The sequence below is a fragment of the Zonotrichia albicollis genome, chromosome 9 (assembly GCF_047830755.1).
Source record: "Zonotrichia albicollis isolate bZonAlb1 chromosome 9, bZonAlb1.hap1, whole genome shotgun sequence".
Classification (NCBI taxonomy): Eukaryota; Metazoa; Chordata; class Aves; order Passeriformes; family Passerellidae; genus Zonotrichia; species Zonotrichia albicollis.
Window position 1 is genome coordinate 33,279,752 of NC_133827.1, and position 16,154 is coordinate 33,295,905.

General features: G+C 49.5%; 1 protein-coding gene across 3 annotated transcripts in view; it reads left to right on the plus strand.

Annotated features, from left to right (window-relative positions):
* DIS3L2 (DIS3 like 3'-5' exoribonuclease 2) overlaps window positions 1-16,154 on the plus strand; it is a 179,644-nt gene that overhangs the window by 155,459 nt on the left and 8,031 nt on the right. For all 3 annotated transcript variants that reach the window (XM_074547292.1, XM_074547291.1, XM_074547293.1), the window contains exons 16-17: window positions 13,756-13,939; window positions 15,464-15,550. In XM_074547292.1, coding sequence (XP_074403393.1) covers window positions 13,756-13,939; window positions 15,464-15,550 — 271 coding nt within the window. The remainder of the gene's footprint in view (window positions 1-13,755; window positions 13,940-15,463; window positions 15,551-16,154) is intronic.

Consider the following 16,154-nt stretch of genomic DNA (forward strand, 5'->3'; position numbering starts at 1 on the left):
ACTGCCTACAGTAGCTGCAAACTGAGGTACTCTAGGAAGAGTTGCAGTAGCTCTTGGTTCCATGAATTATAGATTTTTACTGCACTGAGTAGTGTAGCACACTTTGAGGCAGGACCTGCTCCTCACAGGTCTTAAGAGTTTGCCACTGCTGCTCTGAAACCCTGGGCTGGAATAAGGCTGTGATAATTAATGGAAGTTAAAGTGCTCCTCCTGCCTGTGAGCTGGTTGGAAATGGAAAAGAAGAACCTGTCACAATTGTGACTGGCTCTAAACTACTGTCAGGCTTTCCTCCTTCCCTTCCCCTGCCCCAAGTGGAAAATTGTATTGGAAAGCAGCAGTTAGAGCACTTAAATCTTTCCACAGTTCATTTCAAGCTCCCTTTCTTCTTCCCAGCCATACCCAGGCCAGTTTGGGGCGCGGATGGGAGTCTCTGGCTGAAAGTTCAGGATGTTAAATAACAATGGGAGAGTGAGTTTCAAAGAGGGTATAATGTGCCTGGATTGCACGTACCCTAAGCTGTATTTCCCATGCTTTGACATACAGCCCATCCATGCTTCGCTCCCGAACTGTTTCCTTTCCATATGGGATCTGTCTTGGTGTGATATGGAGCACGGCCAGGCTGAAGTGGGGTTGGTGCCTCCCTTGCTGTGGAGGGACATGCTCCCACAGGCATCCACAGAAGCTGCTGGTGTCTGTCATGTCCAGACAGCAGTAAGTGAGCACATGAAGTGTGGGCAGTAAGAGAAGCTGTTGTATCCCCTGTGGTGGTTACCAGATTCTTGTAATCCCTTCCCTTTTCCTGGTACTTGGATTGTCTGTTTTAACTATTGTGTGTCCCCTTTCTTAACACCTCTTGGCAGAGTCATGTTGCTGTTGCAGGCAGTGGCTCTGAGTGGGTTTGTCCCCTGCTGAAACTGGTCAGTGAAGGGTATCTGATGGAGCTTCACCATCCTTCTCAGCTGTCCAGATTCAACAGGTTGATCAGTTGGAGGAAGCTTCCAAAGCTTTTACTTGGATGTTATTGAGTAACCCTTGGTAGAGAGCCAAAGGCCCAATACATAGATCAGACCCACTCCTTAGGGAAGTCTGCTGCCTCCCTGGGGCCAAGTTATAAAAGTGAAAACTTCCCACCTGGTATGGCCCTCAGATATGGTCCATTATTGATTTTTCACGTAGGCAGCAATGATGTTGCAACAAGTCCAAGGGCACTCAAGAGATACTTCAATGGTTTGGGATGACTAAGGGATCAGGAAAACAGGCAATATCATCCCTATTCTTCCAATTACAGGAAATGATAAGGGAAGAAACAATAAGAACCAGCAGGTCAATCGCTGGCTCCAGGCCTGGGGTCACTGAAGAATTTGGGGTTTTCCTGCTGATTGGTTACTTTACACAACACGAGGCCTGCTGGTGACAGACAGGGTACACATGTCTCAAAGGGGAAAAAGGATTTTTCCCCAAGAGTTAATAGGGCTCATTGGAAGAGAAAGGGATAAACCTGGGCCTCTTCTAAATGTACATTCCCCCTGTTTATTCAAGTGTTAAGTAGTCTGAGAGACACAGCACTCATAGCCAGGTATCTGTCAGGCTTGGATTGGAGGCTCACCAAAGCGTGAGGATATATGGTTTTATTTCTGTTTTGTCATTTGGAGATTGCTACTCAATGTCTGTAGGACAAGAAAGCTCCAGGGCATCTTAGGATATGCCCTGTGCTCCAAGAGACATTGTTGTTTTGGCTTTGCAAGATTCAAATGCAAAGTCAAGAACTGATGCCTGAAGTGCTCCTTTTCCAAGGATTAAAAGGCACTGCCAAGGCTTTGCAAGATGACAGTGTTGCAAATCTTACCATGATCCAGTGCTGAGATCCATCAGTTTCAGCAGCACAAATGTGCTGACAGATCTGTGTGTCTGCTTTCTTGTGATAGTAGATTTTTTTCAGGAGATTGATCTGTGCTGCTGAACTCTGGAAGAGCTGCAAGGTAACATTGCAAGAGTTCTTCTTCGTTGCACCTAGGTCATCATTTCAACCAAGCTTCCTTTCTTCTAGTAAAACCCTGACCCAAAGGAGCAGTTCCAGCATATCATCATGGATCTAGATTTGGTTTCTCTGTTCCTAGATGGAGCTAAGGGATCTATAAAAGTCAATGGAGGAACTAGCTGGAATAACCAGGTTATGACTGTGACAGTCAGGGAGGGAGGTATTTGCTAAATTCACCCAGCAGCATCTGAGGCTTTGCAGACAGCAGAGGGACTGGGACACATTACAAAGTCCTTTCTTGCAGTGCAGCTCTGGAGAGTCATCACATCCATCTCTAGACTTGAAGGATACAATTCTCCCTTGCTTACAGTGATAGGTCCCATGCCACTCATCCTCACCTGTTATGGTCTCATTGAAACTGCCTCGTCTATCCTCATCTGCCATCTGGCTGCAGTAGCTCCATCTGGAGACAAAGAGCTCTCTATCACCCACAGCCACACACCCTCCAAGGTGCCGTTCAGGACCCGCTCCCATGGCTTTCTCCATGGGGTGTTCAGCCCCAGTGGGATGTTGATCCATTTTTACTCAATCCCATTGTGAAAATGAGGCTAATTTCAGCCTGCCATGATGTGTGGGCTCACTGGAACATGACTGTAAATCCAGATCTGAACATTTTCTTGTAATGGACAGGGTGGTGAAATTGCACTGCTGCCTTTAACCTCAGGCTGTCCTTAGACCAAACTAGACTCTTCACAGCCCCTGCATCAGTAAATCAAACAGCTTTTGAATCGATGCACATAAAAGTCAAGGGAGAGAAGTTACAGATGGAAAAGACCCATTGTACCTTGAGCCTGTCCTGCTGCAGAGGGTGTAAGGCTCTCTGAGGAATTCAAGGCAAAGCTCCAAGCCTGCTGGCTGAGGCCAGACAGGGTGAGAGTCCTGCCTGGGGAAATATGTGGGGTGAGGGGAGACTGCCTGAATTTCCTGCAGCTTTTCCATTCTGCTCATCTCTGCATTTTATTCCCTTGGCTTTATTTTTTGGGCAAGAAAATGGATGTTGGTTGTATATTCAGCAAACCCAATATGTTCATTCTCCTGATCATTGTTTTTCACTCAGGGCTATGTTTGACTTTTCCTTAGAAGCATGTTTTTCTCACCTAATATTTAGTTTAAGATCGTAGGAGCTGGATATAAAACCTTCTGGGACATTGTAATCTGCCAAGAGGCTGCTTGAAAGCAGAAGTTATCCAGAGTATTTCAGTAGCATATTTAGAAAACATCACCCCCCAAATTCTCTGTGGCCCATTTCCCTTTCATTTCCCTGCCAATTTTTATCGGTTGTTTTAACCCCAATCTGCTGTTGGTGTCCCCCCATACCTTGCTTCCCTCCCCCTCGGGTTTCCATGTCTTTGAAAGCCCTGGTAACCAGAAGGTTCATGATTGCTTTGCAATCATTTCAGACCAAGAATAATACAGCCAGAGCCAGCTGGATCGCTTGCTCTGTATTGATACAACTGTTCCCCTTAACCTGCCCACACTCAGTGCTACAACTGCAAGTCTGAGGTTGAACCAGAGTGATGCTGGGCAGTGCTGTGAGCCGTGACCCATGGAAATGCTGCGAGCCTGGAAAGCAGCACCCCCAGCAGAGCATCCCATGGCCAGGGAGCAGCTACCTTTGGGTGTTGTCTGCTGGGACCTTGGGAACTTGCTAAGTTACATGTGTTTTTCTGACACAGATATTCTCAGAACCAGAGGTCCCAGTGGTCGTTCTGATTGCCTTTCTCTTGAGCAGTCCTCCTCTGCCAAGGCCCTTGCTGAATGCTGGCCAGTCTAGGTGATTGCTTCTCCTGGAGGTCCCTTCCCAAGAGCCCAAACAATATTTGTGAGCATGGTTAAGAACTGGAACAAGCAGCCAGAGAGGCTGTGAGAAAGATGAAGGTGGGGATTGCTAGAATTCAACTGTAAAAGGCCAGCCTAATGCAACTTTGAAGTTACTCTGCATTGCTTGGATCAGAGACTTGCACCAGAAGAGGGCATTACTTAGCAAGTCACTGCCTGACTTCCACTTCGTGAACATCAGGGGTGTATGCTGAGTTGTTGTGCCACCACTGGCTTTGGCTGCCAGATTAAGTAGGTTACTTTCTGTGGGTTTGGTATTTTGAACTCTTTTTTTGTTATCTTTTGTTGTTAATTTCTCAATGAGTTTCTGCAGACTCCTTGTTTGTCCCTGGGTCACATCCTGGTTGGGAGATGTATGCTCTCCCAGTCCTTGATTATCTCAGAGTATGCTTCTAGTCTGGAATGTTCATCCAGTATTCTTTATTTCCCCCTTGACCATCAGATTATCTCCTTCTTTGGAAGTAATCAACTCTTTAATGCCAGGTAAACTAGGAAAAAGCAAGTCCAAAGGCTGAAGGGTGTAGCACACACAGGATGTGAATATCTCCTCAGCAGGAATGTCTGGGAGAACAGTAGCTGATGGGGAATGTGAAACAGGAAGGCTGGTTCTAGCAGTCTGTGACTCCCTGCGGCACTATCAGTTCTCTGGGTGATTAACTGTTTGTTCCCCCCTTAATGAAAACTTGTCTCTGATGAAACCTCCATAATAGAAAGCTGATGTTCTGGAGCATTCCCAAGTGTAGGTTAATATTTACAAGCTATCAGGTTCAGGTTTTATCTCCATCCCTTGCTGGCACAGAGATAAAATCCTTTTAAAAATCCCTTCTGATCTTTCTGGTTCATGACATGGCTTTGGTAAGACACTTTCCATATGGAACGGGTAAATATCTTAATGGAAATGTAAGTTTTTCTCATCATTTCAGGGACTAGTAACAGATGAAGAGCCCCCATGTACCAGGGGCCATGGCTTATAAGGCAGCATAAGTGATGGACAGTATCTCTGCAGGATACTTGTGCTAGGAAATGTCAGAATATTATTTCTGCCTCAATGGCTTAAGATCATGTTTACCTAATGGACTTACACTTGCATTTTGCAGGTGTTGTGTTAATATTAATGTGTTGTCTGAATTGTTAATATTTCTTTACTTCAACATTACATTAATGAAGGCTGCAGGGGATGTAGAAAAGACCTGGCTAATTAATTAAATCGGCAAAAAGCATCTTTAACTTTCCATCATGCTGCCCTTTGCTTCCACCTAATGGGTCTTGGCATTTCTGGTCAGCAGCCACGTAACACACGCTGCTGTGTGGAGCACTCAGCAACGCACTTGCTAATTTTTGTGACCCATAAATCACTTGCATAAACTTTTAATGGTGAGGAAAAGTGCCTTTCATTCCTGTTTCCTCCTTCCAGTGGGAAAGGCAGTCTGATAACAGGCAGTGCTGGCCTGATGTGTGGGGCTGGAGACTTTCCCGTCAGCAGAGGGACTGTCTGCATTCATTCAGGAATTCTTTCCATTCTCCTCCTAGCCAGACTCTTGATGACATTAATATTATGTGTCTTGTCATAAGCTGTGCTTTGGGAGCCAGTGGCATATCAGACTGCACGTCTCAGGAATGTGGACTGCCCAGCTTGGACACTGGCTGTGAGGTATCTCCCCTCTCCTCTGCCCCATCCCAGCCCCAGCCTGGCTCTGAGCTCATTCACCCACCAGAAATTACCATGGGCTGGAGAAAACTCAGGTCTCAGGTCCCTGCTCTGGCCCAAGGTGGCTGGGCACTCCCTTGCTTGGGAGCATCCTAATGCATTCCCAGATGTAAGGATTGCCAGCCCGGGTGTCATTGCTTCGTGAGACCCGGTAGTTGAGGACAGCACTGTGCATTAGTGATCCATCCTTATCCCTTCCCTGTGGCTCTGCAGAATGGGAGCAGGGCTCTTGGCATCATAGCTGCCTTTGAGAGCCGAGATCTTGGAGACCTGGTGGCTCCTTGGAAAGACAGACTGGATCTGATACAGATCTATGGAAAGCAGGACTGGGATTCCCAACTGCACAGCTTCTGGAGGATTGCAAACTCTTTCCCATTGTCTTCCCCACAAAGGTGAAGGGCTTGTGCATTCAGGGAAGGGTTTTAACATTGCGGTCACTTTGATGCTGACACCTAGCACAAGTGGGAGGTCAGTGTGGCAGTGCCAGGCAGCCCTGAGGACTGGAGACATTCCTAGAAGGGGACGTATATGAGGCTGTGTGCCCACTCTGAGTGAGCAGCACTCCAGGGGCTTCTTTGGGGCCCATGAAAAAAGGAATGTCTAGATCTAGGAAGGCCATTCCTGGATGGAGTTCTTCCTCTGTGTGTGATGCTGAGAGTAAAGTCCTCTGCCCTGGGCTCAAAAATGTGGTAATTGTGAGAAGATTGTGGAGAACAGTGGAGCTGAGGCTGAGGGAGCCTGCTGAAGTTGTACCTCCCCATCCTGTGTGGCCCAGCACATGCATGCAGGTCTAAGCTTTCGTCCCTGGCCCACAGCAGCTGAAAACTCTGTTTTGGCACAGAGGGGCACTTGAGCACCACGCCAGGAGTCTGAAGGTTGTCACCAATTAGCATGGAAAGGAGCAGACTGCAGTCATATTAACCTTTAATGAAGAGGCACAGCCTGCAGTGGCTGCATCCTCTGCAACACCAACACTTCAGTCTGAGGATGCCTCCTTTGCCATTGGAATCCAGACAGGAGGGAGGATGGTAGGACGGGCAGGTATTGACTTTATCCCTTCCATATGAACGACAGATGAGGGTGAGGAGCTCCAGGCTGGGCAGGGGGCCTTTTCCACCCACACAGCTGAGAGCCAAGAGGTCCCAAAGGCTCTGTGGCCGCTTGTGCCATCCAGCGCTGCGACGTCTGGCCTGACGCTGTGCTGCCAGATGTACTCAGCAATTTCATTTAACAGGGCTGCAAAGTGGTGCTGATAATTTCAAAGAAATTCAGTCAAATGGCTGAGGTTTTTCTAGCAGTCTTAATCCCTGTGTGCAGACCAGTACATCAGGCGTTAAGCAATTAATTCCTAATCATGCCAAATGCCTTCAGGAGCCCAGCGTCAGCATTGAGAACTTAAAACAGTTTTCCACTGTACCACAGATAATTTGGATAAAGCAAAGAGAGCAGTCTTGTGGCATTTCCAGCCTCAAGGTGTGAGAGTGGTCCATAAGTGACATTTGTATTCAGCGAATCCTCCCATGCGTTTGTGTTGTAGGCATCTATTACTGGGAAGGCACCATAGCTAATATAAAGGGCATTCTTTATACCCCGGAAAGGGTGTTCATTATAGGGAAAAGCCATTCTAGCTTAGTAAGAAATGAATCTAAAACTGCCTCAGAGCTGCTATTCTCATCAAGTTTCAATGGTAGCAGTTTTAACCAAGAGTTAATTGAGCAATCTCAGAAAGTGGAGTAATTCCATTATTCAGCTATGCTTTGTACAAGGCTACTGCTAGCTGTGAGAGGAGCACAAATGACTTTCATCAAGCCAGGAACCGCCAGCATTCTTGCCTTTTACTACTTTTTCTTTCAAAAAAAAGTAGGTCTTTTGGTCTTTTGGCAACTGTCATTGGCAACAGGAACTCCACACCAACATTACAAGGCTCATATGTAACACTGTAATCCAATTTTTTTGGATAATAGGGGATTTGATTTTCATGGCTCTTCAGGCAGCAGTGCTGTTCCAGAGTGGATGGCTGAAGATGCTCCTGTTTGTTGGATAGGCAGAGTGTCACCAAGAAAACAGCACACTGTTCTTGCAAAATTTTGCATGGAAAAGAGCCATTGGAAGTGCCCGCCCAGCTACTCACCAAAGAGCATAATTGTGTCATTGGCTGCACTCTCAGGAGATGTGGGATTAGCTAATGTTGGTTTTAGAAGAGCTTTTATAGAAACCTCTCAAGTTCCTCTGCTTCATGGAAGAGCTGTAATCAAAAATAAGTGAACATGATTTAAGGAAGAAAAAGTCATACCACATCCAGCATCTTTGGACCTAACACCTTGGGAGAGGGTTTGTTGGTTGAGCCTTGCTGCTGTTTCTTTACTGTTTTCCTTCAGCTGATGCTGCTCCTGTTGGATGTGAACCGGACTATTTGCATCCTTCTGTGGAAGGTGACTTTGTGGGTGAATGCAGCAGGATTTAGAGTCCCATTCACAGGGGGTGGCTGTAGATCTCCTGTTTGGTGTGAGATTGTGCTGTAACAATAATCCCTTCCAAGCCAGCAGAAAGCAGTGGCTCCCAGCAGTGTACTGCCCTTAGCAAGGGAGCATAAATCCATCAGTGTCTTTAGAGCTCTCTCAGACACACACAGACACATCAGGGCTGCCTTTCTCAGCACCAGCTTTCCATGACACTGTTTGGTTCAAGTGTGATGCTGTCAAGGCTGTACTGTCCTAACCCTGCTTGAACCCAGCACGGAGCTGGACACACCTGAGGCAGGCACATAGATATGGGCTGAGAAACAGGATGCCTTTGACTGCAGGTTAAAGCGCTAACCCATGCTGATCTGGGATGGTAAATCTATCTGTAGATAGGAAGAAATTTGAATAGCAGAAGTCTTGTTCCTTTTGTAGGAGGGAGTGCGTGCTATGAGAGGGAGACAAGATGGAGAGGAGCAGATGAGATATTGTGATGGGTTAGGAGAAAGAAGTTTGGTAACCCTTGCAGAAGAGGTTGGTAACATTTGGCTCTAGTCTGAACTGCTGGAAGAATGCTGGGGATTTGCTTGGTGGGAGCTCACCCAGCCAGAGGGATCACCGTTGGAAGGGGGGCTCAGACTCCAGCTCAGAACAGTTCAGCTCCGTCCTTTTGGGAGCAGGTTTCCACAATGAGCTACACGTGAAGGAAAGACCAACTTCTCCAGCCCATCAAAAGCAAAGAGCCCTGCCATGGAAGGGCTGTGTGGTGTTTTGGGTTTATCTCTCACACCTCAGCTGTGATAACTCTTCCAACACCTGGATATTCCCATCAGTTACATCTTGTAGGAGAGGATGGAGGTGTGCAAGGCATTACGGGGGAACAGCTGTGCTCATCTCTCCAGCCCCACCTCACTGCCTTTTGCTCTGAAGCCCCTGGGTCTGTTGCCCTGCTGGAACAGCAGGTATTTTAGTGTCCTTTTGCTTTAAGGAAGCTGCCTGCCTCCTTCCTGCACTTACTGGATTGCACACAAAGTACTCCTTGTCTCTCCCTTTGAGCAAACCCTTCTTAGCTAATGTCATTTGTCAAGTTAATCAGGGAGAGTGGACACTTGGATGGCTGCTGTGCAGCCTAGCTGCATTGCCATGGAGACAAGCAGCCAAATAGGCATTTTACTTGCCCTGCCTCTCTTTGCAGATTTGCCATGAAAAACCATTATTTTATTTGCCATCAACCAAACAACTTGCTGAGGGCATCAGTAGTTTTTCAAGGTTGCTATCTGGAGATTGGGAAGGGTCTGCCTAACATTTAATGGAGCAAATAGTAATGCTGATACTAAAGCAGGTCAAGGGTCTGAATGTGCAGCTCCTCTCTCCACATCCCATAGATGTTTGGCACTGACAGGAGTTGTCTGAGAGGAATTACAGCCCACTAGCTTGAGTTTGAGGTTGTAATGAAGATGTCATCAGTCCTCTTCAGTGAATGGTTTCATAGGTGACTATTTCCCTACAGAAGCTATGACTATCAAAAATACTTTGAAAGGCACCAAGACTTGTGTTTAAGAGCATCTCAGGAGCTTGAAATCTCCCCAGAAGTTGGTGAGGTGTAGGCACTGGCATGCCTTGGTCACATTTGAAACTTAGGAGAGTGTGAGCCCCTACACTCCAGCTGACCTCTTGCATAAGGCAGGCTGAGGATGAGTTTCATCCACATAACTCAAAACCAAAATCTGGATATTGAAAGAGCTGACAGGAGATGTACATATTAGAGAGCTCAAAAGCCATCCCATCTCTCCCTCTCCTTGCCCTCACATGTTAAGTGATGCATGGAGCAGGTTTGGAAATGCTCCCTCCTGCAGCGAGGTTAGCAGGACAGCTGGGATCTGCAGGCACCTATGGGAGGGACAGCCACCTGTTGACCCCTAGCCTGTCTGTGGGATGGCAGAGGAAGCCTCACATCAGCACAGAAAGGGCAAAAGTTCAGATCAGATTGTTTATGGGATTTTATGGAGCCAGGAGCCAAGGATAGCTCAGCTAATCCAGAGGAAACTGTAGCGATGGCGTTAGAATGCATTTCACATGGGATTCATTCAGCGCGCGTTCAGATGGACCAGTCTTTCTGTCTCCGTTTTTTTAGCCATTAAATATTTTTCTTTGTACTCCTGTCTGCCAGCTGCACTGAGCCAGACTCCAAGCTGGGCTGTTTTAAGAAAAAAACCCACAGAAACCCCAAAACCTCTTGTCGTTTGACCTGCTGACAAGTTAGCAGGGCTTCAGCACAGCTCCCAGCAGCATCAGCAGCAGCCATTGGGCTGGGTCCATGCTCTGCCAGCCAACCTCTGCTCCCACCAGCCCAGCATTCATTGCTTTTCTCCAAGCCACAGTGTAGTGCTTGCTTAGTTGAAGTCCTGGTGAGAACATGAGCTAAAAGTGCAACTGAAAGGCCACGTGGGGAGGGCAGGAAGGCAGCAGCTTTGCTGTGCCCTCCAGCTCCTCAGCACCTGAAGCCTTGCTGGCTTCATGGGCAGTCCTATCCCTGGCTCATCCTCCTGAGTCACCAACATCCCATGCAGTCACAGTGTGAGCTCCTCTTGGGATTAGGGTTTTCCTTTCAGGTGCACTGAGGTCACCACATTGAGCTGTTTCATGCAGATCTTGTCTCCTGTCTGTGTCCTGAGCCCCAGACTCTGTTGCTCTGCTGGAACAGGTAGGGTGGCTTAACTCCCATCACAGGTGCCAACTCCTTCACTGTCCCCTGTTCCCTGTTCCCTCTGACCCTGGTGAGCTCTCACATGCTCTGGATTACCCCAGCTGTGACTTGTGCCTACTGGAAGCTGCTTTCTCTTCCTGAACTCCTGATGTTTAGAGCAAATCTGACTAGGAGTTATAGAGCAGCCCCACACTCTTCTTCCCTTTCAAGCTTGCAGGAATGCTGCAGCACGGTGCATTTGGGGAGCAGCTCCATGACCCTGCAGTGATCCAGAGCTGGAAGGACCCTCTGTCCCTGCAGGGGGATTTGGCATCAGCCCCCAGGGCATTGCAGCCTTCCCAGGGCACTCTGGTTTGTTACTCTGAGCTGACACAAACCAACCCATCAGATCCTGGGGCTTCCTTTCCCCCCACATAGAGGAGTGTCCAACCTTATCCGTGTTACCTGATCCTTGAAAGCCTGAGCTGCAGATGCATCTCCCAGAGCCTGCCTCTGCCTTTGGGCGAGAGAGCAAGAATAGCTTTTCAATTCTGAATATCCATGGTCACATCCTGCACACCCTGTCATGGGTGCAAAGCTCCTGGGTGCTTCCCAGGATGGGATTTTGCAGAGCAGAGTGGGTAGTATGTGCCGTTAGTTTTACTTCAACAATAAAAGCATCCCTGGCAGGAAGGTGCTCAGGTATGTGCTTCCATTTAGTACCTACAACATCAGAACAAAGGTATGTCCTGGAAATTGTAGAAGCCCAAGCCACAGAATGATAAAACAAAATGCAGAAGTTAATAATCAGGTGGAAATTGCATCCAGCCAAAAGTGTCACTGTAGATGGGAGATGAAGGGTTCACACTCCCATGCTCCTCAGGAACAGACACACCAGGGTCTGCTGCAGCATTTGCTCACAGTGTTCTTCTCTGGGACATGCAATGAGCACATATTGCCTGTGACAAGGAGGAGATTTTGTTCACAAGTGTTTGTTGCTTTGTCCTTGAAAATGGGTTTTCATCTCCTTCTGTAGAGGCTGCAGTTCAAGGGAGGTGCAGAGGGACTCCATGGCCAACCTTTGTCCAAGTGCGCATCTGTGTAGCTGAGGCTGATGCTGGAAGTGCCTCCCTCTGCTTGCACCAAAGCCCATGGGAAGGAGAGGTGCAGCCTTTTGCAGCCTGCCCTGTTTTCTGTGCCTCACTGTGACCTGGCTCGGGCAGAAGGGGCTTCCCAGGTGTGAGCATGGGCTGGCCCAGCCTCACAGCTGTCCTCAGGCCATGCTCCCCACGTGCTGCTCGGTAAGGGTAGTGTGTCCCCCACTCTCAGGAGATGGGGATGGCCATGCCATGACCCGCTGGCTGCCACTGGCTGTCCCACAGCCGGGGTGCCCTGTGACCCCGGGCCATGCTGTCCCACAGTGTCCCGGACCCCTGGAGCTGGTGGCTATAGAGGGACCGAGGTTGCCATCTGCCGGTTCTGCTGCACAGGAACAGCGAGAGCCTGGCTCAGCCCCCTTGAAGTGGCCCCTCGGGAGTTGTCCTGATCCTGCTCAGCATTGCCCACCTGCGACCCAGCCCTTGGCCTTTGGCAGCATGTCCCCATGGGCCAGTGTTCCAGGGGACAGGGCAGGCAGCCCATTCCCATTTAGACCATGCTGCTCCTGCCCTGCCCACGCTGCCTCTGGGCCAGGATGTCCCTCCTGCCCTCCCTGTGGGGCCTCAAGTGTTGGCCTCTGGCACAAACCCTCTGTGAGAATCCACTGGGTTCTTAATAAGGGAGCTCCTTCCCATTAAAGACTAATATTTCTACTGCTGATGATCACTCTCAGGTGCTTATTTCTCCTCTGGGCTTGCCTTTATTTCCTTTCTCTTTCTAGTTTCTTGGCAAGTACTCCCAGGCTGAGAATGTATGACTGCTGTAGGAGTACCCCAGGAGTGCAGCACCTTGCACATCTCACCTGGGCAGTCTCCCCAGCAGTGGCCGGGCTTGGGAGCTGCAGGAACCCTTGGCTGCAGCCCTGGTCCCCCAACCAGCCCTGCAAAATCACTGCTTTGCCTGCAGGAGCAACAGGGCTGGGCTGGCACAACCAGCAATAGCTCACTCAGGCATTGCCGCGAGGATGAGGTTGCTTCTGTAAATCTATTATCTTTTTTGGCAATTAGCACCAGTTAGGAGCCCTGGGAATACATGAAGGAAATAGCAGGAAGCCCCGTTAAGCACATCTCTGGCTTATCAAGCCCAGTTAAACAAGTCCCCCGTGGCATAGCCCTGCTGCTGGTAGCACAGCCCATACACACACCAAAGATGATCTCTAGTGCTGGAATTGCTTTCCTCTGGGGTTCCTGTGCAACCCCAGAGGTTTCCATTCAATTCATGAACATTCAGAGTGGAAAGTGAGGGGCTCACCCCAGCCTGGAATACCCCAGCACTCTGGCGATTGTATGGAGGATCCTGCCTGTGGAGTCTCTGGGTGCCCAAGGCAGCCCTGCTGGAGCAGCGCTGGTGGCTTGTCCTGCCTGGGGACAGTGCTGTGCTGTGCTGTGGGTGGGAGCCTGGCATGGGGCAGGGCTCAGAGCCTGGGCCTGGCCACACATGTGGAGCTGGGGATGGGGGAGCGAGCGAGGCGCTGTTTGCTCTGGCCCAGGAAGACAGAGATGTGTGTTTGTTTTCTGTGCTATCTCTCGCACGGCGTTTGTTTTGCTTGTCAAGCGTTCCAGGAGATAAAATGACCTAAAGGGAGATTATTTTATCCTAATTTAAGCTGTCAATTTATCACTGACTTCTGCTTGTCTGCGCCAGCAGGACAGCTTACTCTGAGTCCCTGGGGAAACCTCCGCTAGAAAGTGAGAATTTGGGGGGGATTTGCTGCAATCTCACAGCTAATCTGTGCTTATGTCAGCAACTACAAGCTGCTCCCCTGTCCCCCTGTGTCATATTAGTTCCCATCACTGTGGACAGGCTTGGCTTCCCAGGGGCCTCCCCTGTCTAACCTGGGCCTGGGGTTGTTTTTCTCGTGCCACAGGCTGGTGGAAGAGTTCATGCTGCTGGCAAACATGGCTGTGGCCCATCAGATCTACCGCTCCTTCCCCGAGCAGGCCTTCCTGCGCCGCCACCCCCAGCCCCAAACCAAGCTGCTGAAAGACCTCATGGACTTCTGCAACCAAGTCGGCCTCGAGATCGACTTTAGCAGCGCGGGGACCCTGCATGTGAGTGGCCTGCCAGGGCTGTGGGGACAAGGATGGGCAGCTACGTGATGGCATGCTCATGGCAGTGTGTGCTTCATTCCCTGGCCCCCTCTGCCCAAGCACAGCTGACAACTGTGCCATGCCAAAACAAAACACCTCCCTCACTCACTATTGATCCCATTAGCACTGGGCAGGGGTGGCCCAGCCTGGCCTAGCCAGCCATGTTGTGCACAGAGATTAGAGCAGGGTGGGAAGGACCTTGCAAGTGACCCCTGCACTGCCCTCCCTGCAATGGGAAGGATGTTTCAGTGCAGGAGCACTCACTGGGACACCCAGATTTCCTTCTCTGTGCAGGGAATTTGCTCCATAGCACAAGGAAAGTAGCTCTGCACGGGGCTGTGTCTGTCTGGGCTGCTGCAGGTCTCAGAGAGGGCAGGGTGGGGAGTGGGGTGACTGGGAAGGACTAGAGAGAAGTACTGGGAAAGTTCATGTTGGGAATTTAGCTGCTAGAAAATGGAAAAGTACAAAACCATGGCTAATTCCAAGTCCGGCACCTGCAAGATAACAGTGTCCTTGGGCCTAGCTGTGGTAGGATAACAAACAGTGAAAGAGGCATGAGAAAAGAGACATGTAACCCCCCTAAGGAATGAGGAAGAGTTGATGGTATAGTTTAACCAATAGATTGCTTAGCTTACAGAATATTCATAAGCTTATTACTTGCTGTATAAGTGTCTGATGCTCTCTTCAATAAACGGAATTTGCTTATCACTCATATTGAGTGTCTGAGTCTCCCCTCACCGACAAATGGCTCGGCCCCGACAAAGGCCCACATTTTTTCTCTGTGACAAGTTCAGATGCAGCCAGGGCAAGAAGTGTCCAACCACTCCTGTGCTGAGCATGTCCTGAGGCTGAACTCCAGCTGAACAGCACCGCGCAGCTTCCAGGATTTTCTTTACTCACCGCAACTGGACTGTGGATAATCCTCTGTTAATCCCATCCCTGCTGGCTCCTGCACGCCCCTCCAGCAGCTGGGACTGCTTTCCCTGATTGCTGTGCCTAGCCTATATCAGCAGAGGCAAGGCTGCTCACTCAGCTCCTCTCCTGCACTTTGAACCCTCCAGCCCTTCCTCACTGCTACCCCCAGGCAGTGACCTCCCATATCCATGTCTCCCCAGAGTCCCACTAGTCCCTGTGCTGAAGTTCTCAGCAGCTGGATGGGAGCCAGGCACGAGTCAGGAGAGGGTTTGCATCCTCTCTGTCACACTGCACAACTGGGGCAGAGCCAGCAGTCCCCATGCCCTGGTGCTCCCTGCCACTGACCCCAGGTGGAGAGCCAGTGCTCAGGACTGTGTGTGCAGTCCTACCTGGGGCTACTGGGACCACAGCAAAGCCCAATTGCATGTGCACCTTTTGGCTTACAAGGGGGTTTTCAGGAAGAAGGGGAAATTGGCTTTGACAGGCTGCTGTTACCATCAGTAAGGTCTGCCTGGGTCCCTTTACCACCATAACATGTCAACACTGAATGCTCTCTCTTTTCTCCTCCAGAAAAGCTTAAGTGAAACATTTGGTGCTGACAAATATTCCAGAGCAAGGAAAGAAGTGCTGACCTACATGTTCTCCAGGCCCATGCAGGTGAGAACAACGCTGTGCTGTTGGGCATGTCTGCTTGCAGCTTTCTGCTGTGGCTCTATCTTCAGTCCTTGCCCCTACTGAGTTACCAGGCTGGTTGTGCACACAGAGGGAGTCAATAATACTGAATGTGGTGTTCCAGGGCTGCCAGCAGCTTCCTCTAGTGCCTCTAGCCCTGTGCAGCTGGAACTGGAGGCACTGGAGCAACAAAGCTTCACTGGCTGGCAAGGTCAGGCTGTCTTTCCTCACTGCCTACAGTGTCCCTGTTATTACTGGTTGGGATATTTCACCCTTGAAGTTGCATGAGGGCTGTTAGCAGACTCACAAGGACCCAGCCCTGTGAACAGCTGGGGTGGGCTCCATGGTTCATGTTTGTGTCATTTCTTCACATCATGGTATTCCAACTGGTCCAAAGGAGGAATTAAGAGTAGGGGTGTGCAGCTGGTCATAGGCACAGTCTGGTACCTGCTCTTGGAAGAAGGAAAGTTCTGTAAAACCTTCAGTCTCCCTCCAGCCCAGGTAGCTTTCTTTGACAGTCTCTGCAATGGAGGCTTGTGCTGCTCACACCAGTTGTCATGTTTGGTGCATCTGTAGCTCAGGACACTTA